General features: G+C 41.5%; 1 protein-coding gene across 3 annotated transcripts in view; it reads left to right on the forward strand.

Moving 5' to 3' along the window:
* LOC137381373 (fibrous sheath CABYR-binding protein-like) overlaps positions 1–25,541 on the forward strand; it is a 71,829-nt gene extending 46,288 nt beyond the window's left edge. For all 3 annotated transcript variants that reach the window (XM_068053857.1, XM_068053859.1, XM_068053858.1), the window contains one exon: positions 21,613–25,541. In XM_068053857.1, coding sequence (XP_067909958.1) covers positions 21,613–22,327 — 715 coding nt within the window. In that variant the 3' untranslated portion in view covers positions 22,328–25,541. The remainder of the gene's footprint in view (positions 1–21,612) is intronic.
* Positions 25,542–26,235: the final 694 nt, after the last annotated feature.

Raw genomic sequence — 26,235 nt, forward strand, 5'->3', positions numbered from 1 at the left:
TGTTGTACACTATTATCATTGAATCAGATTTTTAAGGATAGAATTATATGCACGTTTACACATTTGTGTTAAAAAATTGCCTTCATGATTCAGACTCTGTATGTGTAGTGAAGTTAGACCAGAGGCAGATAAATGATCACAGCAAATGGTTATTTGTGTGATATTTCACTTCACTATATGAAGGTGGAATAATTTTTGCTACTCTGCATATTGATTCATAGTTTATTTATTACTAAGTTCAGTAGGTCTCCTGTGGCATTGCTGATCAATAGTCTAAAATTGAGTAGTTGTGGTATTTGCTAAAATTGAGCTACACTTGACTTGTCCCCTGCATGACATTACTCAAATACTCCCTCTGGGGAGGTGGTCTAAATAGTCAAATCCAGGTGATTTTCATGTTCAGCTGAATCTTGTAACCTCCTAAGGTTATTTGGAAGGCATTTGTGGCTACTCCTAAATTTCTGGCTCCAGATCAGAAGAAGCCAGCATAAAATGACTGGGTTTCTTTCTATCATTTTCAAGATTGCTATAACCAAGTGTAGTGGACTTATGCTAGATGCAGCAATTTGCATAGACATCCGCATAAAACCACATCTCTACTTTTTTTTTGTCACTTGCTGTCAATAATAAACCTAATTGGATGACAGATTTCCCTGCCAATTGAGCTGATTCTTTCCTGTTCCACTCCTCTCTTCTTGTCCTAATCGGCAAGATCTAACTAGATATATTCAGAATATATCCTTATTATGTTTGACAAAAGTAGGAGTTGGGAAGCAGCAATAAATATCTAAAAGGAAATAGCTATGCTTTTAAGATTCATAACCAAATTTTATAGAATGTTGGAAATAGTGACATGGCCGATGAAGGAGCACTAACTTTAAATTCTGAGTTTGTATGCTGTGTAAATGAAGCAAACCTGCTCTTTCCTTTTTTAGTGGGCCTTGTTCCTTCACCCCCATCTTTTATTGTTGGCAGCTTAAAGCCTTGCATGAGTCACCGCATATATAGATCTATCTTGAACTCATCCTACGGCTAACATGAAATTTGCAAGATGACTAGCCAATCTTCCTTGTGACCTTATTCTAATGGCAACAGAAAGCATTTTTGTCTCCGATTCAGCTTGGCATGAACTTCATTAATTCTGTCACCTAGTTTATAAGGGGTTAAAGTCATTTTAATTGACAAAGTAATATTCCAATTCATTTCAATATAATTGTTGCTGTATTGGTCATTGTTGACCAGATGTCCAATGGAGAAGCCAAGCTATTCAATTCAAGTGCAATTTATTTAAATACATATTTTAATTGACATCTGTTTTTAATCTTATACAATTATTTAAATTTACTGGGTCTGAGGCATTTTAATGTCTTTAGCAGCCTGTCTCTTTCAAAGTGGGGCATCTGTCTGAACCCTTTAAAAACATATGAGCCAGAAGGTGGCGAGAAACAGAAAGGAGGTGCTACATAAGAATACTATTTTCTAATAGTTGAAGAGTTAGCAAGGCTTACTAATTACTCTAAATGTATAAGTTGTGTTACAGCCACTATTCACTTTTTTATTCAGTGTTTAATAAATTTGGCAGACACACTTTATTGTAGTTTATTCTGTGGCTGAAATAAATAATGAGGGTTCTCTGCCTGGACTTTTCTATCCATGTTATTTTAACATTGGTGGTAACCCATTTAAAATACAGTAAATGGGTTACAGTTGCTCTTCCCCTTTGTGTGCTTGAAATTTACATCGACATTTGGACAAGTGAAAGCTCTCACTGGAACACAGTAAGCTAGGGCTCACCTGCAAAATAGTGTGAAACATGGCAGCCAAAAATAGAGCAAAAATAAGGAAAGAAACACCCAAAATATAACACTTTCTTTTGGCCCTTGTCCCAGAATTTTAACAATCATCACTGTCTGAGCTGTTTAAATTTTTTTTCACAGAATGAGAGGATGGTCTTCCAAAATGGGAATTTGGAGAGAGTGGAAATTCAGGGCAGAGGGGCAAGAGGTTCTAACTAGATTAACTATTGTGCATAAGTGATATTAATTTTAAAGTAGTGTAAAGAACTAAACCTAAAAATAGCTGAACAAGAAGAGAGAGTGATGTGTCATTCTTGCAAGGTGTGCTATTCAGGCACCAGTGTTGACTTGGCAAACACCTCTATGGGAAGTGTCAACAAGTCAAATTGTTCAAGCTCAAAATCTCTGAACTTGAGAAAGAGCTGGAGCCAATCCTACACAACAGGGAGGAAGACCAGTTTCTGGAGCGATACTTTGAGAAGGTAGTCTCAATGATGACAAACAGGAAGCAGGAAGTGGAGAAGGAAAGATGGCCTGATGATCTGAGTGGGTTGGGGAATGGCAGAAAGGAAAGGTAGAACAGGAACACCTGGAGCAACTTGTGCTTTCAAACAAATTTGAAGCTGTAGCTGCCTGTGGCGAAAATGAGGACACTGGGGAAGGTCATCACATAAATATCAGTGGCACCAATATATGAGGGATGGCTCAAGACAGGGAGATTAACAACACCACTAGAAATGTAGTAGTGCCAGAGTATTCAATATTCAGAGGGGCTGATACAATAATTTGCTGTCCAGACTGACTATTCCAAATAATTTAATGTCTTCCGGGAGTTAGGGTATGGGACATGTTGAGTAGACAGGAAAAGATTTGTCAGAAGAGAGAGAATAACCTGTCAATGTATTCCATATTTGACCCCATGATGCAGGTAAAGCAGGCTGGAAGTCCTGAAAGATGAATTGAGCAGATTAGGAAACAAATTTAAGAGCAGGACTTCGCAAGTGACAATCTCAGAACTACCTTTCTGGCCATGTTCTAGAATAGGGAGGGGCAGGACGATTAGGGAAGTCAATTCATGGCCTGTTTTCAGTAGCCATCCAATTTAGTCCCCATAATATTTGTAAAAAGAGGGCTGTACATACACTGTAGGGTGGGTTGAAATAGCCAAGATAAAGGGCCAATATGGTTGGAGTCAAAGCTAAAATAAAAAACTTGGCCATAATTTTATGCTCCTACATGGAGCGGGCTGGTAGGCGTAAAATTGAGTGGGAGGTGGGGGGGTGCTGTTCCTGTTGTCTTCCCACCCCACTGCAATTTTACGAGCAGCAGGGGAGGTGACAAATGACCCGCCCGCCCCAGGCCAATTGAGACCCTTAAGTGAATAATTAATTGCAACTTCGGGACCTCCTCCCGCCACTGCTGGTATATTACCAGTGGTGGGCGGGCGGTTCAGTAGCTCAATAGGCCGCCTAGTAAAACTGGTGACCACCTTGTGGGATGTGGGGAGTCTTCCTGGTCAGGCACCCAACAGAGTTTTCCCCCCCTCCCCAAGTGACCCGCCATCACCAGGGCCCAGCTGATTGTCACTGAGGAGGCCCCACAATTACCTGTATTCTGAGGCCTCGTCCATGTTGCCAGTCCTGGCTAAGTGCAGTCCCAGCAGTGGCCACCACTCCTGGTAGCGCTGTTGGGACTGAATAGCTGCTGGCCTGCTGATTGGCCAGCAGCTCTTGTAGGCAGGACTTCCTGCCTCAGAGGGGGCAGAAGCCCTGCCTGAGGCCAATTAAGAGTCTGGGCCATGTAAAATTATGGTGTGGCTTCCAGGCCTGCCAAAGGCAGGCTCGCCATCGACTTTTTCTGCAGGTGGGTGGGGCCTCCGGCCCAATGTAAAGTTCTAGCCCTTATTACACTACTAGTAATGTATTATGTACCTTTAAATTGTGGGGAGGATATGGAAGAGGAAATCTGCAATCAGATCAATGAGATGAGTAGGAATGACATCCTTGTTTTCATGGAGATTTGAATTATGTACTTACTGATTTTATCAGATAGGGAATAAATGGAGAAAAGGGAATAGAATTCCTAATATGTGTACAGGACTCCTTCCACAAACAATGTGTTAGTAGACATATAAGGTGCTAGACCTGGTTATGAGTAATTAAATGGATCAGGTAGATGAGCGAAATGTGATGAACAGCTTGGGAGTTGTGACCACTATATGATGAGATTCATCTGGAAAGGGTGAAAATTAGTAGAAAAACTGGAACACCAGACTGAATTAGGGAAGGTTTTAGAAAGATAAGGAGTGAACTAGCTGAAGTAAGATGCAAGGAGAAATTGATACACAGGACTGTAGCAGAATGGAAGGATGATTTTAAAATAGAGAGTGCAAAGTTACAGAATAAGTATATTCCATGGAAAAAGAAGGTAACTACTATAGTTTTAGGATGCCATGGATAAATTAAGGTTAGGCATCAATTAATGTTGAAGAAGATGGTTCATAAGGGCAATGTGAAAAATAGTAATGAGAAAACTAAAACAGAGTAGGGGAAAATAAGAAAAAAAGGTTAAGAGTAGGATAATGAAAGCTAACAGGGAGTATAAGAAAAGAAGAAAATTAAAAAAAAATCAAAGGTAACAACATTATAAAGGTATCTCACTGGCAGCAGGAGGGTGGGTTGAAGTCTTCGATGCTCATAGTTCACCAATTTAGTGTGGGCATTGGGATCCTTATTTACATATATAAGGAGTTTAATGCCTCTTTTAGGCTGGTAACATGGGTCCATAGGCACCTAGTGTGGGTGGCGTACCGGGCATTGTTTTCGAAAATTAGCCTTCGTTGCACCCATTTTCTACCTGTAAAATATTACCCAAATATCCCTAACATCAGGCGCAGAGTTGTGATCCTGACTCTGCTCAATGATTGTGAAGCTCTGCTGCAGTACTATCACATCAAAGAATTTGACCAACTTCACCAGTCCTACCTCACATCCATTGTTCACATCAAATGGCAGGTTACCAATTGGGAGGTGCTGAAACGTGGAAAATCAATAGTGATAAAAGCATAGCTTTGCTGGGTGGGCATATTAGAGTCATAGAGTTTTACAGCACAGAAACAGGCCCTTTGGCCCAACATGCCTGCACCAACCATCAAGCACCCGTCCAAACTAATCCCATTTTCCTGCACTTGGTCCATGGCCTTGTATGCTATGGTTGTTGTTTGGATGCGATATGCATGGACTTTACAAAAGCCTTTGACAAGGTACCACACAAGAGATTCTTGGGCCCTTTCTAATTTTCTATTTTGCAAATAACTTAGACATTGGGGCAAGAAGAATATAGGTTATGGTAAAGGGAAAAAATTCAGAAATGTTATTTTTAACTAGAACAGAGGTTAAAGGGAGATCTAAAAGAGGTTTTCAAGATTATGAAAGGCTTTAAGAGGATAAATCATGAAAGATTGATTCACTGATTGCCATTTTAACCACAAGGGAGCCATAGATTCAGGGTGAAGGAAGAAGCAGCAAGTTAAGATATTTTTTATGATATTAGGTTTATTGCACCATGGAATGTTTTACCACATATATCTATTCAAGCATGAGACTATATCAATGTTTGAAAGGAATATGGAGGAATCGAAATGATCCAAGGGTATGGAAAAGGGATAAGGGCAAGTAATTCTTGTTGAAGAGTAAGTATGATGGGACAAAAGGTGGTCTCCTTTGCTGAACTCTCTATGATTCTGTGTTTTCCACTCAATTACAGTTAATTACAGATGCACAAGAGTGTTGTGGTAATGATTTCTTCAGGTTTTCCTTAAAGAATAGCATTTCTACAATTGCAAAGGTGAACTTAGTAATTTCCATTTTCATGCTACAGGCACATTAAAATTCCAGAAATTCATGTTTGTATCTGAAATCCTCCAGTAAAACTATTCCCAAAAGGTAAATTTAAATTTTATGCTAATAGGCTTTGGGGATTCTTGTGCCTCATGGTCACCATTATATTAAGTTGTGAACAACAGAGAGCATCATTTTGAGAAGTGACCTTTCCCTGATATTCAAAAAATATAAAGTAATGGAGAAAATAGTGGTAAAATAGTGGAGTGAAAAACTCTGAAGTCATTATCAAGATAGATGCTGTGATGGAGGATATCAGTGGATCCTACAGAAGAATGGGTTGGATGGGCTTCTGCCATTTGTACTTCGTGAAAAAGAATTATTTGGAAGACTTCCTCTGTTTATTATGTGGTGTGAAATCATATTACACAGAAGAAATTTTCATTGAATATATCGTGAAGTCTTAAGAGGAAATTGTCTTTGTGTCTAACCCGATTTTAAATAATTTATGGCCTGCATTTTGATAAACCCACACTGCCATATAGATTTCAACCCAAATCTTCATTACGGACAGTGGGTGAAGCATGCCCAGATTTGGATATAGCATACTGAGTGAAGCCATATACATTAGTTTCCAATTATCCCTTGCCTTTTAACCTCACTTAGCCTAAAGAGTGTGCTTTATCTTGATTTCATAGAATCATGGAATGACACAGCACAGAAGGAGGCCATCCAGCCCATTGTGCCTGTGCTAGCTCTTTGCAAGAGCTATCCAATTAGTCACACTTCCCTGCTCTTTCCTCATAGTCCAGCAAATATTTCCTTTTCAAGTATTTATCCAATCCCTTTTGAAAGTTATTATTGAATCTGCTTACACCATAGGCTGCATTTCAGGCTCAATGCGCCAGTGTGTCTGTCCCCCAGCTCCATCCCGGCCCCGGTCTATTTTCCCAGAGACGGGATGTGGGTGGTGGCAGGGTGTCTCAACTGCAAGTGGCTTGTAGCCATTGACCTTGTTGAAGACCTATTAAGGCCTTGTTGGAGGCTGACTGGAATTTCCCATTTGGCCTCCAGATCCTCAGAGACATCGGGGAACAGGGCAACTGCCTGGAACATAGAAAATAGGAGCAGGCCATTTGGCCCCTCGAGCATGCTCTGCTATTCAACTAGATCATGGCTGATCTTGTACCTCAATGCCATTTACCCGCACTATCCCCATATCCCTTGATATCTTTAATATCTAGAAATCTATCAATCTCTCTCTTGTATATACTCAATGACTGAGCCTCCACAGCATTCTGGGGTAGAGAATTCCAAAGATTCACCACCCTCTGAATGAAGAAATTCCTCCTCATCTCAGCCCTAAATGACTTACCTCTTATGCTAAGACTGTGTCCCCTTCCTGCATCTATCCTGTTGAGCTCTGTAGGAATTTTTTATGCTTCAATGAGATTATCTCTCATTCTTCTAAACTCTCGAGAATATAGGCCCAGTCTCCTCAATCTCTCCTCATAGGACAATCTGCTATCCCAGGGATCAGTCTGTGAATCTTCGTTGCACTCCCTCTATGGCAAGTATATCCTTCCTTGGGTGAGGGGACCAAAACTGTATGCAATACTCCAGGTGTCGTCTCACCAAGTCTCTATATAATTGCAGCAGGACTCTTTTACTCCTGTACTCAGATCCTCTTGCAATCCTCTTGCAATAAAGGTCATCAATTGCTTGCTGCCCCTGCATGTTAGCTTTCAGTGACTTATGAACAAGAACATCCAGGTCCCTGACCTGAAATGTTAACTCCGTTTCTCTCTTCACAGATGCTGCCAGACCCGCTGAGTATTTCCAGCACTTCCTGTTTTTATTTCAGATTTCCAGCATCCGTAGTATTTTGCTTTTACAACCAGGTCCGTTTGGATATCAACATTCCCCAATCTTTCACCATTTAAGAAATACTCTGCATTTCTGTTTTTCCTACCAAAGTGGGTAACTTCACGTTTTTCCTCATTATATTCCATCTGCCTTTTTCTTGCCCACTCACTTAGCCTGTCGAAATTCCCTTGAAGCCTCTTTAAATCCTCCTCACAACTCACATTCCCACCTAGTTTTGTGTCATCAGCAAACTTGGAAATTTTATATTTGATCCTCACATCCGAATCATTGATATAGATTGTGAAGAGCTGGGGCCTATGCACTGATCCTTGTGGTACCCTACTAGTCACAGCCTGCCAACCTGAGAATGACCCGTTTATTCCAACTCTCTGTTTTCTGTTCATTAACCAATTCTCAATCCATGCCAGTATATTACCCCCAATTCCATGTGCTCTAATTTTGCTTACTAACCTCCTGTGTAGGAACTTATTGATAGCCTTCTGAAAATCCAAATACACCACATCCACTGGTTTCTCCCCTTATCTATTCTGCTAGTTACATCCCCCCAAAAATTCTAACAGGTTTGTCAACCATTACTTCCCTTTCATAACTCCATGTTGACTCTGCTCAATCCTACCATTATTTTTTAAGTGTCCAGTTATCATATCCTTTATAATAGATTCTAGCAATTTCCCTACTACTGATGTCAGGCTAACAGGTCTGTAGTTCCCCGTTTTCTCTCTCCCTCCTTTCTTAAATAGTGTGGTTAAATTTTCTACCTTCCAATCTGCATGAATCATTCCAGAATCTATAGAATTTTGGAAAATGACCACCAATGCATCCGCTATCTCTACAGTCACCTCTTTCAACACTCTGGGATTTACAGTCTGTTTTTATGTTTCTCGCTATTTTACTTTCATATTCTATTTTCTCTTTCTTTATCAGTTTCTTGGACTTCCTTTGCTGAATTCTAAAATGCTCCTATTCCTCAGGCTTACTACTTTTTTGGTAGCTTTATAAGCCCCTTCCTTTGATCTAATACAATATTTAACTTCTCTCATTAGCCATGGTTGGATCACCTTTCCAGCTGGGTTTTTGTGCCTCAAAGGAATTTAAATTTGTTGTAAACCATTAATTAATTCTTTAAATGTTAGCCATTGCCTGTCTACCATCATATCTTTTAATGTAGTTTCTCAATCTACGACAGCCAACTTGTCCCTGGAGGTGACCTTCTGGTGGCAGACTGGGGGACCACTGCTCCAGACAGGCTAGAGGCCTTCCCTGTCTGTCTGACTGACCACAACTGCAGCCACAGACCATCCTGTGGAGGGGTTCCCCTCCACCATGGTGGCCTGGCTGCTGAGGGGATATTTTGCTTCAAAGTTGGAAAGATTGGAGACAGGGCACCTCAATTTTCAGGTGTCATCCCTCTCACTTAGCTGAAAAGGCAACTTGCTACTTCTTGAGTGCTGGGCCTCCCATTGGCCCTCCAGCTTCAAGAGTCTGCCTGTCATCCTTAATTGAACAGCGAGCCTGCCCTTTGGCCACTAATTGGCCAGTTCAGGGAAAATCACAGCCCAATTACTGTTTCCCATACAGTAGAGGCTTCTGCCCCCCATTTGACCATGATAGCAGGGTCCAGAAGCCCACAGGGAAAATCCTGCCCCATATCATTCGGATAATGCATTCTAGATCACAACTATTTGCTGCAATTTTTGCCATGTCACCTCTGGTTCTTTTACCAATCACTTTAAATCTGTGCTAAATAATCCACAGCGTGCTAAGAATTATGCTGACAACCAATTTAAGATTGTCAGTAGGGCTCACAGTGTGGTGCATTTGTGCGTACTGGAAGCTACATATATTAATACACAAGGCCCTGTTCTTTGCAGAGAGAAAGAATACGTACAAACATTGCGCCTGTTTCAGCTGAAGAAAATAAGTGACATCCATTCGCTGGTTCATCCTCAGGGCAATGCCTTGACCAATTTAAATTTTAAACACAGCTTGACAGTTAACTGTCAGTCCCCGTAAGCTGGTGCATTCACCATGGCAACGCCTCTACCAATCATAGTTCACTTGCCAATACTCTCTTCTCATACAATATAGTTGTTGTTTTCTCTTACATTGGTTATTCTTGTGATTGCCCTGACGAGTGCAAGACGAAAAGCTTCGACAACATGTCTCTATTTTCAGCAGTACTTAAATCTGTGTCCACTGGTTATCGACCCTTCTGCCACCAGGAAAAGTTTCTTCTAATTTACTCTATCAAAATCCTTCAAGATTTTGATCATCATCAAATCCTCCCTTAACCTTTTCTGCTTTAAGGAGAACAACCCCAGTTTCTCGAGTCTCTCCACGTAATTGTAGTCTTTCATCCCTCATACTATTCTAGTAAATCTGCTCTGCACCTTTCTAAGGCTTCCTAATGTGTGTTGCCTAGAATTAGCCATAATACTTCAGCTGGGGCCTAACTATTCTTTTGTAAAAGATTAGCACAACTATTTTTGTTTTTATAATCTGTATGAGCCTCTATTTATAAACCCAAAGAGTCCCTATGCCTTTCTAACAACCTTCTCAACTTGTTTAGTTTAGTTTAGAGATACAGCACTGAAACAGGCCCTTCAGCCCACCGAGTCTGTGCCGACCATCAACCACCCATTTATACTAATCCTACACTAATCCCATATTCCTACCACATCCCCACCTGTCCCTATATTTCCCTACCACCTACCTATACTAGGGGCAATTTATTATGGCCAATTTACCTACCAACCTGCAAGTCTTTTGGCAGGAAACCGGAGCACCCGCCGAAAACCCACGCAGACACAGGGAGAACTTGCAAACTCTGCACAGGCAGTACCCAGAATCGAACCCGGGTCCTTAGAACTGTGAGGCTGCAGTGCTAACCACTGTGCCACTGTGCCACCCTCTGTTCTGCTAACTTCAAAGCCTTGTTTATGTACACCTCCATTCCTGGCTCCATATTCCCGCACCCCCTTTATAATTGCAAAAATTTAGTTTAGATTGCCTCTCCACATTCATCGTACCAAAATGAATCATGCCACATTTCAATGTTAAATTTCATCTACCATATGTCTGCCTATTTCACTAGTCTATCTGTGTCCTCCTGAAGTCTGTTACTGTCCTTCTCATTGATTATTACATTTCTGAGTTTTGGGTCATCTGCAGACTTTGAATTTATGTCATATATACAAAAGTCCATGGACATTAATACATATCAAAATGATTGACAGTCCCAACACAGACCACTGGGGGCACCACTGCAAGCTTTCCTACAGTCTGAAAAACAACCCTATGCCACTGGTTTCTGTCCCTTAGCCAATTTCATATCCACGCAACCACAACTCCTTTAATGCCATGGGCTTTAATCTTGCTAACACTTGTATTGCACTGTACTTCGTCAAATGCTTTTTGAAAGTCCATATGCACAACATCAATTGTACTATCCTCATCCACCCTCTCTGTCACTTCATTAAAGAACTCAATCAAGACTTCCTGCATGCATGCCACGAAAGCTCAAAAGGCAGCAATGGTCCCTGCATTCATAGCACTTTATCATGTTAAAAGGTCTCAAAGCATTTCACTGAACTTATTATTTTTAAAGTAACTTAGGGAGAAAAGTGGGAAAGAAGAGCATGGCAAAGGGACAAAATCTGTTTGGCTTAGCTGTGTTGTATGAAGAAAATGTAATTATTTGTAAAACAAAAAATATGTATGATAAGGGCTATAGTTTGCTGCTGCAGTATTTGCTGGCATGCTAATCACAAATTTATGTCCTGACGGATCTTAAGTTTCATCAGACCCCCAAACTGGTCAACTAGGAATTGAAACCGAATGTTAATACAGCTTTATTTGTGTAACAATCAACTTTATGATTACAAATGCATCTGACGTAGATTAGAGAACACACATTTTCCCATAGTGCTTTCAGGGCAATGGAAAGACTTGTCTTCATATAAAGCCTTTTGCAAGCCCAGGATGTCACAGAGCACTTTACAGCTAATGAACTATTTTTGAAGTGCAGTCTTGCCCATCATCAATTTGATAAGACACTTTGTCAATTCTATTTCTTTCTCTAGAGACTCACATTGGCAAACTTCTAAACTTCCTGAGGGTTGCACTTCATTTTTCCCAAAATATGAAAAACTGGGAAGATGAACATCCAATCGTATGATAAATTCCCTAATAGAAAGCCAGATCCATAAGATGTAAGCCACTATCTTGGACCCCAAATATTTGGACAGAGTAACATTTATTGCTGTCCAAAAATACAGTTTGCTACCAGTGGGTATTTATGTTTTAATCAAAAAAAATTGAACTTTTTAATTTAGGAGTTTGATTCCCTGTCTGGGTACTTTTTAACTTGTCGGTCAGTAAGTACTCACAAATTTCTGTTGGTGCTATTTTAGTATTCGTTTTAAGTGAGTTAATAGCTTAGTTAAGCTGTAGCCAAAGCAAATAAGGTATTAGTTTGTATTAATAAAACTATGCAGTATTAAACATAGTGCACAATTTTGTCCTTCTACAAGACCTTGATGAGACCACATTTAGAATAGTGCATTCAGTTTTGGTCCCCTCACTTGGAAGGTGATATAGAAGTTATGGAAATCGTTCAATGGAAAACCAGAAGAATGACTCAAGCTTAAACAGCCTTAGTTACTCAGTAAGGCTTAAAAGGCTGGGTCTATTCACTTTAGAGATGTGTAAACTTTCAGATGATTTGATAGAGGTACATAAAATAGTTAAAGTACAAGGTTGTGTTCTAATTGACAGATTATTAAAATTTGATAGATTGTGGAATACCAGGAGTCACACAATTAAGTTACATAGTGATGGGATTAGGTAAGATGTTAGGCAGTTCTTTTCTCAGAAAATGGTAGACCTTTGAAACAAGTTGCCAGCTCGTGCAGTGAGTGCTGATGTCCCACTAACGTTCAAAGTGGAGTTGGACCATTTCTTGGCTGGGGCAGAGATCACATATTATAAAAGGTAGGTGAAATACCTGGTAATATAAGCCTGGTCAATGTGATTGCTTGGACTAGTTTTTGATTAGGGGGTGGAGGAGAGATTTTCTAGATTTTTTCCCTTTGAATGGTCTTGTTTGTCTTTTTCTTTCCTCTTCCAGGAAATTACATGGCTGCTGAAGGGTAGGGGGTGACTAATCACAATAATTTGAGGAGCATGACTCTGCAGGATAGGCTTGATGGACCAGATGGGGACAGAAATGCATCTAAGTCATTTTTTGGGCTGCACAGGCAGCGTGTGCCCACAATTGGGAGGTGCAAGGCCAGCTGGAAATTGGGGCTCAGGCCTCACTTCAGTCATTTAGGTGAGCTGCTGACACACCTCCACAGGCAGCTCGCTCATTTCAGATGATGAATTTCGGGCTACTTACCTCTCTCCTTACCAACAGCCCCCTTCCCTCCCAACCCCCATGCCAATTGTTGAGTAAAGCTGCTGCGGCAATCCAATCTTTTTCAATTACTTCTTCAAACTTCCATACTTCTTATTCAAAATATTTGAAAGTTTAAGCCTTCAGACTGGAACATAATCTGATTTCATCACACACCATAGCATTATATATTTATAGAGCACTTAACCATGACAGTAACCCTCTAAAAGAGGTAACCCTTTTCAGCTTTGCTGTTATTTGTTTCTCTCTGCATAAGGAAACCTTACATTTGTGCTAATCCAGAACAATCAATCACCCCATAGATACTTGTGGACTCGATAGTTGATGCTTCAGGAATTTATATGATCCCTATAGCATTATATTGTCTTCATTATTTAACATTATTGTTAGGAATATTGCAGTTTTGAGTAGTATTTAGGGATGATAAACAGTGTTATTAACCCTTTTCAGTCAAGAAATTTAAAACACAAGTCCCCACATATTATTATTATACTATATTATTAGAACCCTTATTTTGTGAAGTCTTAAATAAGGTAAAAAAAACATATTAGCAACAGCTGTGTTAATATTAACTTTAATTGTTTTGATGGGCTGTATCAGCAGCTTTATGCATATCATAGTGCTCCAGGCACTGTGACAGATAAACATATTACAGAAACCTATTTTTGGCAGTTATTTTAAAGCACAATGCCAATCATGTTTTTTCTCCCGCTTATAACACAGAACCCCTCACTAGTGCAGTTTGGAGTTGGGCTATAACTCTATAGGGCTAATTCTCTGATCCTCAGTCCCAAACATAACCTTTGTGCGATCCTTATTAAGGCAAAAATATATACAAAATTGTAATTTGGAAATAAGTTGGTAAAAACTTGGAAAATATTTGCCAGTGAATAGAATTCTCTTTTGCTAAAATCTTCGAATGGTAACTCCACTGACTTGTGTTTATTACATGATGCTGGAGCCGAGATGACATGGTTAGACTGCTCACCTAGGTCCTTCATCAGGCCAACAAGGAATTGTGGAATGCAGTGGCGTCATCTTGTTCAAAGCAGTGTGAGCTAAACACCTCTCGCCTGGCCTTTCTAGGAAAGGGATAGAGAATGGAACAGCTGTTCGATACAGAGAACTATTTCAGGACATGGATCGAGAAGCGAGTGCATTTGGTCCGTCCATTCAAGGCATTAAAAAAAGCAGCAAACAAGGGACTGTCTTATAGTCAGGCCCTAGCATCAGAGACAGAAACCAGAAATTCTCTCGATTCCACTATTACTTGAAGCTTAAAATCAGAATAGGTAAGGCTATGCTACAGATAATATTATGTGAAGAATAGTGAAATATTTTTTAGATTAAGTGTTTTTTATCTGGCATGTCACTGAAATGTGTTTGAAGCCACATTTCTACTTCCTGTTTTCTGCCATAACATTGGAAAAGTTGCCAGAGGGATATTATATGTGTTTCCTCATAGAGATGGAGAATTGGACCATAGCCTACCTTTGGTAGAGCTTTGGTCAAGACAGTGCTGGTAGAAGTCTGGAAGAAGGTTGCCTGTCTGCTCTTTCAAATGTGGAATGGTGCCTGACATAAAACTACCTAAATGGGAGAGGCAACTATAAAACTCAGAATTCTTTTTCCTGAGTTCTGATAGCCTCTTTCTGTAGTGGGACCTACATTGCTGGTCCCATATCAGTAATACAACATAGTGCAACTCTAATACATGTCCAAATGTTGCAGCCATCAATGAATTGGATAAGACAAATATTTACCTCTTAGTAGTGAGATGTGCGGAAGGAGAAATGCAGATGCAGGTATGCAAACCCTTAATAGCTGACACCATTCTGACACTGAATTGGTGGAAGCATGAAAACTACAATAGAGGTTACTTTGTGCCAGAATCATTTTAAAGCTTAGAATTTATACTGTAATTAAAAAGAACAGGACTGAAATTGGGCACAGCAGGGACACAAAACAGATGGAATAGCATTTGTCCCGTTATACCAGATGTGCAATATTCAGTTTTACTGAAGTCAATGGAACTGAATATTGGACAGGGCCTTTAACAGGCAACTGATGTGCTACCTCCTGTTTTGTGTCTTTGCCATGTCCACTTTCAGCCCTGACCTTTGGTTCTTATCTGGTGTCTGTTTCCTAAGTAAATATCAGCTTTCTGTAAATTTGTCGCACTGTCCAAATTGGAGATTTGCATTTTTTTTTATATCCGTATATTTATTTTTAGCTCCAGATCGCACACGCTGATGAACTAGGACTAATTTTTAATAGGTAAAATAATTTATTATTGAGTTGTCAAGTCATCCAAACACATTAGATGATTATTACATCTTACTCGTCAGTGCGTGGGACTTGTCTGTATGAGTGTTTATTTTTACAGTTTGAGTTTATTTAAAGAACATATCAGAGTTTAAAAATAAAATCAGTGCTTTATATAAAGATCTGGAAAAATAGGTAAATGTATGTAACTGGCAGTGCCCACTTTATTCCAAGTGTAGTGTTGGGGCTGCACTGAATTGCAGCTTGATCATGAGTTATGGCCTGACCTGAATTTGGAGCCAAGCAGACAGATCTAGATCCCCTGGAGGAAATAATCTCACTCTGCTTCTCTTCAGCCTCATGTTGGGCTTCGGCACCCAATTCACAGCTCTGCATTTGACATTATATAGTACCCATCAAATTCTGCTTTTATTCAGTGTGAGTGAAGCTCCCCCCCCCCTTTACCCAGGCTAGTGCTATTACACTTCATGATTATTATTTTAATATATGAAGGTACTCTGCTTTAATGGTGAGACAATTATCATTTGCAAAAATTTTAAAAGATTGCAGTTACCTGATTATTTTTATAATGATAACATGTTTCTGATTAGTGACATTGCACCTAAGTATAAGGTTCCCAGTCGGGTGTCACACCATGATTGTTGTAAATGCATTATGTTACTACCAGGTGAGAAAGAGGTCTAGGGTTCTCTTTCAGCCTTCTCCTGGTCTTTCTGGAACAGGGTTTAATTTTAAACACTTTTTTTAGCTCCCCCTTGGTGAATCCTTGTTCACCGGTTTCCAATTATAAGACAAAGAAACCAGCACAACAGGTTTTCCCAGGTTTAAAGAAGAAAAGTGAAATTATATTAAAGTTAAACGTCAACTCTAATTTGGTTAATGTCTACGGATACACGACGCACCCATGCTAGCATGCATACGCGATACATACATGCAGATAGGGACAGAAAAAAGCAGAAGAAATAAAGTGGAAAAATTTGAGGCAATATCTGAAGAGCTTTTGTTCCGGGTCTTGGAGCTCAAAGTAGAGTCCTTGATTGTAGGTAGATCTTGCTTTTCATTGAGGCCCAGTGTTCCCTTTTTCTCTGTGGGGGAGGATTCTTTGTTAATCTCCCCTTTGTTCTTTGGGACACTCCTGCCTGCAGGTATTTGTGCAGACTCTACTGCACTCCCCCGTGGCACTTCAACTAGGTGAGGCATCAACCTCATGGTTTCTCTGCCCCCTAGATGTCTTTCTTTGTTTCTGCAGGTTCCTGTAAATGCTGTTAGCAATTCTAGTGGGGTGCTTCTAGTGTCTGCATTTATGTAGGAGGATGTGGGGGTCTAACTTTTCAAATTCTTCAGGGTTTGTTGACTGGACAGTAGGGGTTTTCATCCCTACTTCAGGACTTCCTTTAACTTGCCCTGTTGGTTGCTTTTTCCCCTTCCCTTTCTGAACTTATGCTAGCCTTGTGCCTGCCTGTCCCCTTTTGTTCTCGGCGGGGGTCCCTTACAGTTCACCAGCCCTCTTCTGGAGGGTTCTCCTAACACTGGTATAGGACTTAGGGGTGCAGGTTTCACTGTAGGTTGGGGTTTCCCCTCAACCTGGCACATATGGCAACTCCTGCAGTACTCCATCACCTCTTTGTGGAGTTTTGGCCAGTTAAGCTGCTGTCTTGATTAGATTAGAGATACAGCACTGAAACAGGCCCTTCGGCCCACCGAGTCTGTGCCGAACATCAACCACCCATTTATACTAATCCTACACTAATCCCATATTCCTACCAAACATCCCCACCTGTCTCTATATTTCCCTACCACCTACCTATACTAGTGACAATTTATAATGGCCAATTTACCTATCAACCTGCAAGTCTTTTGGCTTGTGGGAGGAAACCGGAGCACCCGGAGAAAACCCACGCAGACACAGGGAGAACTTGCAAACTCCACACAGGCAGTACCCGGAATCGAACCCGGGTCCCTGGAGCTGTGAGGCTGCGGTGCTAACCACTGCGCCACTGTGCCGCACTGTGTCTTAAGAGGGCTTTGGTCTTTCGTGTACTGGCGTCAACAGCCACTGTAGTCTTGTGGGCCCTTCTTAATATTTCCCTCCAGTACCTTTGCGACACCACTACCTGGTGGACTACTGCCCACCCCTTGCTCTTAGGTCTGTGAGGAGAACTCCATTTCCTCATCAGTACCTCATTTTTTCAATACTCGCAATCAGGGACTTTCTCTGCTTCACTTTCAGACTGGACAGCCTGTGCTAACTCTGCAATACTGTGTCGGCTCGCTGAGCCACAGCTAGGGAAAATCCATTTAATTCATTCCCTGGGTCTCCTATCTTTCCAAAGAAAGTCTCAGACAGGCAGACCTCATGGTCATCTGCCTGCAGTGCCAATGCAGTCTCCTCTGGGGGAGCTGTTTGATCATGGCCTGATCCACTACACATTCAGGGAAACTCCAGGGGTCTGTCTCCTGCCTCGGCCCTGTCTTTCTGACTTGCTGTGGTCTTTCTTTCACTATTGGGGGGGCTACCACCTTCACCCCCGTCAGATCATTACCTAGGAGCAGGTCAACCCCATCCATAGGCAAACTAGGGACAATCCCTATGGTCACCGGTCCCGAAACTAGGTCACACTCTAGGTGCACCCGGTGTACAGGTACAGGCATACACTGCCCTCCAATACCATTCACCACCATTCTGGTGTTCGCTGCACTCTGTGGGGGAAAGGTCAGGCCTTTTCCCAGTAAAAGGGATCTAGTGGCCCCTGTGTCCCTGAGAATTACTATGAGCTTGCTTGGGTATGGGGTTACTTTCCCTTCAGGCACAAAACCTTGATAACCCTCAGGAATCCTATTAAATTTTCCTGCACCTGCAGCCGTAAGCTTCCTGGGTTTCACTCTTGCTGCAGTTAAAGCCACAGCTTGTTCTGTTTTGCTTTGCATCAGGTTCACTTCTTCACTGAGTGGGTGTGCCCTGATTAACCCTACCGGTTTTCTCTTTAGTTTCCAGCAGTCAGCTTTTAAATGCCCTGCTTTATTACAATGGAAGCAGACAAGTCTCTGGGTCTCACTCTTGCTCACAGCACCTTCCTTTTTGGCTGGAGGAGGACCCCCTGTGTCTTCTGTTTTCCTTTCTCTTCCAGGGCTGCCTGGGCAGATATCACCTTCCCACCCTTTGTCCTTTTCGGATTTGTGGTGGTGATTAGGAAAGGTTCTCCCCTGGGAAACCGACTTATAAATTAAAGCAAACTTGTCAGCTAGAACGGCCGCTTGCTGGGCTCTCTGAGTCCGCTGCTCCTCGACATGGGTCTTTATTGAGAGTGGGAGAGAGTTTTTAAATTCCTCTAACAGAACTACTTCCCTGAGATTCTCATAGCTGAGCTGTACTTTAAGAGCCCTCAGCCACTGGTCAAAAGCCAGCTGCTTACTACTTTCAAACTCCAGCTAAGTTTGATTAGCTTGCTTCTTGAGGGTTCTAAACTTTTGGCAATAGGCTTCGGGTACTAATTCATGTGCCCCGGGGATAGCATTTTTGGTCAGTTCATAATTTGATGAACTCTCATCTGTGGGCAGCACAGTGGCGCAGTGGTTAGCACCGCAGCCTCACAGCTCCAGGGACCCGGGTTCAATTCTGGGTACTGCCTGTGCGGAGTTTGCAAGTTCTCCCTGTGACCACGTGGGTTTTCACCGGGTGCTCCAGTTTCCTCCCACCGCCAAAGACTTGCAGGTGATAGGTAAATTGGCCATTGTAAATTGCCCCTAGTGTAGGTAGGTGGTAGGGAATATGGGATTATTGTAGAGTTAGTATAAATGGGTGGTTCTTGGTCGGCACAGACTCGGTGGGCCGAAGGGCCTGTTTCAGTGCTGTATCTCTAAATAAAATGATTAAACATCATAAGCTTTTCCAGTGAGCTTGCTTTGTCGTAAAAGAGACCCGGTATCAGCTGGTCATTTTAGCTGACTTGCCAGTTTCTCAAAAGACATAAAAAACACTCCCACATCTTCCTCATTGAATTTTTGGATTAAATGAATAGTTTTAACAATTTTGTACCCAGCCCTGAATTACGCTCCTCCATATTGGCCATGCTTTCACTGGGGTTACTCCATCCCCCCCTAGTTAATTCAAGCCACTTCAGCTCTCTTTCTTCGCATTCCTTCTGGAATTTTCTTTCTCTCTTCTCTCTTTCTTTTTCCTATGTTCCTCCTGGAAGGCTCTCTCCCTTTCCCTTTCCTCAAATTCAAGTTTCCTCTGTTCCAATTGTAGCTTTGCTAACAATACTGTCTTGGAGTCTGCTTCTAACCCTGTTCCTGCTTCTTCAGATTCAACGGAAAAATGGTTGGCCACTAGTCTTAGGAGTGCAGACTTCCTAGCCTTGCTATGTACAGTGATCCCATACTGCACAGCCATTTTCCTCAACTCCTCCATAGACAGTGCTTTTAACTTATCCCAAGTTACTTCACCCTGGCTTGGGGAGCTACCAGCTTCAGTTGCAGATATGTTAGTATTCAAGCATACACAACCACAAGAAAACCTGGGTGTATTGAAAACTTGCTCTTTTTTGCTTGGGAACAATTTGGCTCCCCACTTCCAATTTCTCTCATTTGTCTGTTGGTCAATTCCGGACGCTAGCACTCAAATTTCTGTTATGACCAGATGGGAAAGGTGTCTAGGGGTCCCTCTCAGCCTTCACCTGGTCTTACTGTAACAGGTTTTAGTTTTTAAACACACTGTGTTTTAGCCCCCCTTGGTGAATCCTTGTTCACCACCTTCCAATTATAAGGCAAAGAAACCAGCACAACAGGTTTTCCAGATTTAAAGAAGAACAGTGAAAGTTTATTAAACTTAAAATCTAATTTGGTTGATGCCTACGGATACACGACCCGCCCACACTAGCATGCATACGCGATACGCACATGCAGATAGGGACAGAAAAGATGAGAAGAAATAATGTGGAAACGTTTGAGGCAATATCTGAAGAGTTTTTGTTACAGGTCTTCGAGCTCACTGTAGAGTGCTTGATTGTAGGTAGATCTTGCTTTTTGTTGGGGCCCAGTATTCTTCTTAAATCTTGTTCACTGTAAGAGACTTTTCTCTCTTGGTGTTCATGTGTCTTCAGTGGGTTTTGAAGTTCCATGAGAAAGAGATGGGAGCAGACAGGAGAGGCTGTGGTAAGCCAGCCAGGAGAGGTCTTTTCAATCCAGGAGCAATCAGCTTTCTGAAGACTTTCAGTTCAAAACTGTACAATTCAGAAAAAAATTCCCAGACTGCCAAGCAGGTTAGTCATGTGACTAACTGGTTTGACCACTCCTGTTTGTGGATTGTATTGGAGCAGGGGATAGCTCCTTTGTTCCACGTACTATCTGTTAATATGTAAAAATGTATTTCCAGTCAGGGGCCTGGCAACCCCTTGTCACAGGCCTTCTCTTCTTCCCAGCAACAATTTGAAATTTAATGACCATGTGGTGAAATTAATGTGCGTCATTCTTGGCAGGTGGGGGCCTGCATGACAATTACAATTCATAAACAACTGTCTTCCAGTCACTTCTGTGCTTTTCAATATCTAATAGTTAATGATAAATTGTTCAAGTTTCACAGTTCTTAATATTAAAAATAAGGTTACTTAATTTAAGCAGTCAAATTGGCCACTTAAATTTTGACGTTCAACAGCAAAATATTTTTAGTTGAGAAAAATGGCATTTCCCTGCTTAGTCTTTTTGATCCCCTTCCTTGCATTACACAACACAAAGAGCCTCCAGTCATATTGCTCTTGAGCCACTTGCTAGATTTTACTTCCCTCCCTTCTCTTCCTGATCAGTACCTTGCTATGTGGAGTAGTATGAATCGTCACCAGCCTCACTTTATTGTTGATTTTTGTTATGCTGTATTTTTAAATAATTTGAAAAGCTTTATTGGGTTATTATAGTTTACCTTTTCTTTTGTGAATTTTGTGTTCACCAAGGTAAGGAATGTTCGTACTGGAACACATTTGCTTTTTGGACATCCAGTATCAAGCACTCTGAGATCAGGTGCTGCATGACTTAAGAGAGTTAAAACTGCTTCCACTTTTGTCCTAGCAATGCTCCTCAAATGAACAGTTTTAATTTCACCCTGTAGCCATCCTGCAGCCTCTTTGAGTGTGATTGCAAATTAGGGGCACTTTCGCAGCCCATCTCCATTAAGAATTAGACAGACTGTGTAAACCTATTTCACAAAGGACCCTTAAAAACAACAGCAGGATGTAATTTTTAATGCCATTCATCTGGGCTGATTTTGAATCCCAATTCCATTAGGTCAATGGAATCACATTTGATGTTGAAGCAATGCCATTTCCTGATGAGAATAAAAGTATAAAATAATTTAGAATGTTAGACTTAGTCTAATTGAGATTCATTTATTTTTCAGAGCTGACAACGACTTATTTACAGAGCAGTACCCAGGTACAGATGGAAGTGAGTACAACTCAGGTGAAGAGTTGACATTTGCTGAAGACAAAAATGTCAGTTTTGGAGAGGCTACTGGGATAAGCCATGAAGAACCTAAAAGCAGGCTGGAAGGCAATGTAAGTGCAGCTAAGGTTGACACTGCACAGGTTAACATCTGTGCTGCAGAGCTGGGCTCCCTGATGGAAAAAGTAAACTTTAATATGGATGTAGATATCTGTGGCTCAGAACTACAACCAGACACAAAAGAAGACAACAAATCGGAACCAGACATGACCACTGAGACAGCTGGACAGAATATCTGTGGGACTGAGTTAGATCAGAAAGATTTCTTTGAGGCTACATCTCATTATGTAGCGAATGTTGACATCTGTAGCACTGAATTGGAAAGTTTCGCAACAGGAAAGGATACTGGCGATGAAACCAACGAAGGCACTGAGATTGATATTGAAGCCCATGGTGAACTTGGTGATGAAGTCACAGAAGAAGCTGTGCATCATTATGAAGTTGGAGTTAGTGGAACAGAGGAAAACACTCAAGATCAGGTAAATGAAAGTCAGAAGAGCACAAAGGATATTAAAGAGGAACCTAAATTAATGGCTGATACAAAAGATAATGACAATCCGCCAACAGCAGAAAATCAGGATGCTGAAGGAGACAGCAGTATGATAGAGTAAACACTCAAATCTTGATAATTAATAGCAGAGAAAAATATTATTTTGTAACATTGATAAATATAATTAGGATGTTATTAGTCCTGGTGGAATTTGATCATACAAAGGATTTTGTGAATTAACCCCTACAAATTCTAAAAATCTTGAATAAGGAGAAAGGGGAAGCAGTTAGTTGCAAAACTACACTGGCTGTTCTTCTAGTAGCTGGGTATAGGTAACTGTTAACTAAACCTTACAAATTGCATGGTCTCTGAAATAAAAACAGAAAGTGCTGGAAATACGGTCAGTTATTCTCTCCAACCCTCTGTCCTATCACACACCTTCCCTTTTGTTCTCTTTCCCCCCACCCCTGCTATACTTGTTTAAAACCTATTACGTTTCTAACCTTTGCCAGTTCTGATGAAAGGTCTCAGACCTGAAACATTAGCTCTGCTTCTCTCTCCACAGATGCTGCCAGACCTGCTGAGTATTTCCAGCACTTACTGTTTTTATTTCAGATTTTCAGCATCAGCAGTATTTTGCTTTTATTATATTGCATGGTCTCTGATTTGATTCACAGTCTGTCTTTAGGTGCACTCACATGGGGCAAAGGTGGGAGTATTACAATTGGAGTCAGCACCTCTCAGCTAGAGATGGAAAAAGCAGCCAAGTTTCCTGCTCCCGATCGCTACCCACATGTATGGAGGTCAGGTGGGGAAAGGAATGGGTTTGGCTGTATTATTATCACCCTTCCCTCGATTGAATAGCTGACTAGCTCTTTAGGCTCACATCTGGGCAAAGTCCAGAGGCCATATGACTCACAAGCTGTTTGCCCTGAGCAGTTATGAACAATTTAACGAGCAAATGAATACTTTGAGACTTTACTCTGTTTTGCACAAAGACAGTTTTCTGAGGTTAATGGATAGACTGAAAATTTTCCTAAATATAAAATTAAAATATATTTTATTTTTTAGAATTTAACTATATATACACAGGCACTGCAAAAAGGATTTACAAAGGATGATACCAGAACTGCGAGGTTACACCTATAAGTAAAGGATGAATAGCCTGGATGTCTTTTCTCTTGAAGTGAGAAGGCTGAGCAGTGATCTGGTATGAAGGGTTTTGTGAGAGTAGACACAGAGAGTGTGTTTCCACTTTGGAGGAAGAGTAAAACTAGAGGCTATCAATATAGGATAATCACCATAAAATAAATGGGGCATTTGGAGGCCAAGAGAGTGGTGGGAGTGTGGAACACGTTGCCACAGGGAGCGATTGAGGCGAATCGTGTGGATGCATTTGAGGGGACATATGAAAGAGAAAGGAACAGAGGGTTATACTGCTAAAGTTAGATGAGGAAGAATGGGTTAAGGCTCAAGTGGATGACTGATTGGGCTGAATAGCGTGTTTCTGTGAGGTACATTCTATCTAATTCTATGTAATACAGAATGTGTAACTATTCATCAAGCTTTCATTCATTCCTATCGGCTCATGGCTATTTTTAAGTAGTAGAGTAACTCATTGTCAATTTATTGTTCAAATCATTGTTGGTGGTTACATTTATAAGAGACGGGGAGGAGTGGAACATAGGTGCTGACAGGTGGAATGAAGGGAAACAGCAAATCTGGGTCTGAAATGATCATGGTTTCTTGAGAATTAACCAAATCAAATTCAATAGCTATAATGATATAAACTGTCAAAATAATTCCCTATATATACAACCAGAATGCACTTAGGCCAAGCCATGGGGCTTTTTGATGACTATAATGTGATGAAATGTTGATTACTGGGTAGAAAACATTGCACTTTGAAAGATCAATGTTAGAGTTCACCAGCAACTTTTATCTCAAGTCACAGAATCATAGATTGGTTATAGCACAGAAGGCGGCCATTCAGGCAGTCATGTCTGTGCCAGCTCTCTGCAAGAGCAATTCACCTAGTCACGCTCCCCGCCTTTTCCCCGTAGCCCTGCAAATTTTTTCTCCTGATAATTATTCTTTTAAAGGCCTCGATTGAATCTGCCTCCACCACACTCTCAGGCAGTACATTGCAGATCCTAAGCACTTACTGCGTAAAAAGGTTTTTCCTCATGTCGCTGTTGCTTCTTTTGCCAATCACCTTAAATTGGTGTCCTCTAGTTCTGGATCTTTTCACCAATGGGAATAGTTTCTCCCTGTCCCCTTTGTCCAGACCCCTCATGAATTTGAACACCTCTATCAAATCTCCTCTTAATCTTCTCTTCTCCAAGGAGAACAACCCCAAATCCTCCAACCCATCCACATTACTGAAGTTCCTCATCCCTGGAACCATTCTTGTGAATCTTTTCTGCACCCTCTCTAATGCCTTCACATCCTTCCTAAAGTGTGGTGCCCAGAACTGGACACAATACTCCAGTTGAGGCCGAACCAGTGTTTTGTACAGGTTTATCAGAGCTTCCTTGTTCTTATACTCTATGTCCCTAATTATAAAGCCAACGATCCCATATGCTATACTAACCACTTTTTCAACCAGCCTGCAACCTTCAATGATTTTTTTAAAATTCATTCATGGGATGTGGGCGTCACTGGCTATGCCAGCATTTATTGCCCATCCCTAATTGCCCTTGAGAAGGTGGTGGTGAGCTGCCTTCTTGAACTGCTGCAGTCCATTTGGGGTAGGTAGACCCACAGTGCTGTTAGGAAGGGAGTTCCAGGATTTTGACCCAGCGACAGTGAAGGAATGGCGATATAGTTCCAAGTCAGGATGGTGTGTGACTTGGAGGGGAATTTGCAGGTGGTGGTGTTCCCATGTATTTGCTGCCCTTGTCCTTCTAGTTGGTAGAGGTCGTGGGTTTGGAAGGTGCTGTCTAAGGAGCCTTGGTGCATTGCTGCAGTGCATCTTGTAGATGGTACACACTGCTGCTACTGTGCGTCGGTGGTGGAGGGAGTGAATGTTTGTAGATGGGGTGCCAATCAAGCGGGCTGCTTTGTCCTGGATGGTGTCGAGCTTCTTGAGTGTTGTTGGAGCTGCACCCATCCAGACAAGTGGAGAGTATTCCATCACACTCCTGACTTGTGCCTTGTTGATGGTGGACAGGCTTTGGGGAGTCAGGAGGTGAGTTACTCGCCTCAGGATTCCTAGCCTCTGACCTGCTCTTGTAGCCACGGTGTTTATATGGCTACTCCAGTTCAGTTTCTGGTCAATGGTAGCCCCTAGGATGTTGATAGTGGAGGATTCAGCGATGGTAATGCCATTGAATGTCAAGGGGAGATGGTTAGATTCTCTCTTGTTGGAGATGGTCATTGCCTGGCACTTGTGTGGCGCGAATGTTACTTGCCACTTATCAGCCCAAGCCTGGATATTGTCCAGGTCTTGCTGCATTTCTACACGGACTGCTTAAGTATCTGAGGAGTCATGAATGGTGCTGAACATTGTGCAATCATCAGCGAACGTCCCCACTTCTGACCTTATGATTGAAGGAAGGTCATTGATGAAGCAGCTGAAGATGGTTGGGCCTAGGACACTACCTTGAGGATTTGTGCACATATACCCCTAGGTCCCTCTACTCCTGCATTCCTTTTAGAATTGTACCCTTTTATTTATATTGCTTCTCCTCGTTCTTCCTACCAAAAGGAATCACATCACATTTTTCTGCACTAAATTTAATCTGCCAGCCATTGTCTGCCCGTTCCACCAGCTTGTCTATGTCCTCTTGAAGTATACACTATCCTCCGCACCATTTACAATACTTGCGAGTTTTGCATCATCCATAAGTTTTGAAATTGTGCCCTGTACACCCAAGTCTATGTCATTAATAAATATCAAGAAAAGCAGGGGATTGAACACCGACCACTGGGGAACCCCACTATATACCTTCCTTCAGTCCAAAAACAACTGTTCACAACTACTCACTGTTGCTTGTCACTCAGCCAATTTCATACCAATGATGCTAC

This window comes from Heterodontus francisci, chromosome 22, assembly GCF_036365525.1.
Source record: "Heterodontus francisci isolate sHetFra1 chromosome 22, sHetFra1.hap1, whole genome shotgun sequence".
NCBI lineage: Eukaryota > Metazoa > Chordata > Chondrichthyes > Heterodontiformes > Heterodontidae > Heterodontus > Heterodontus francisci.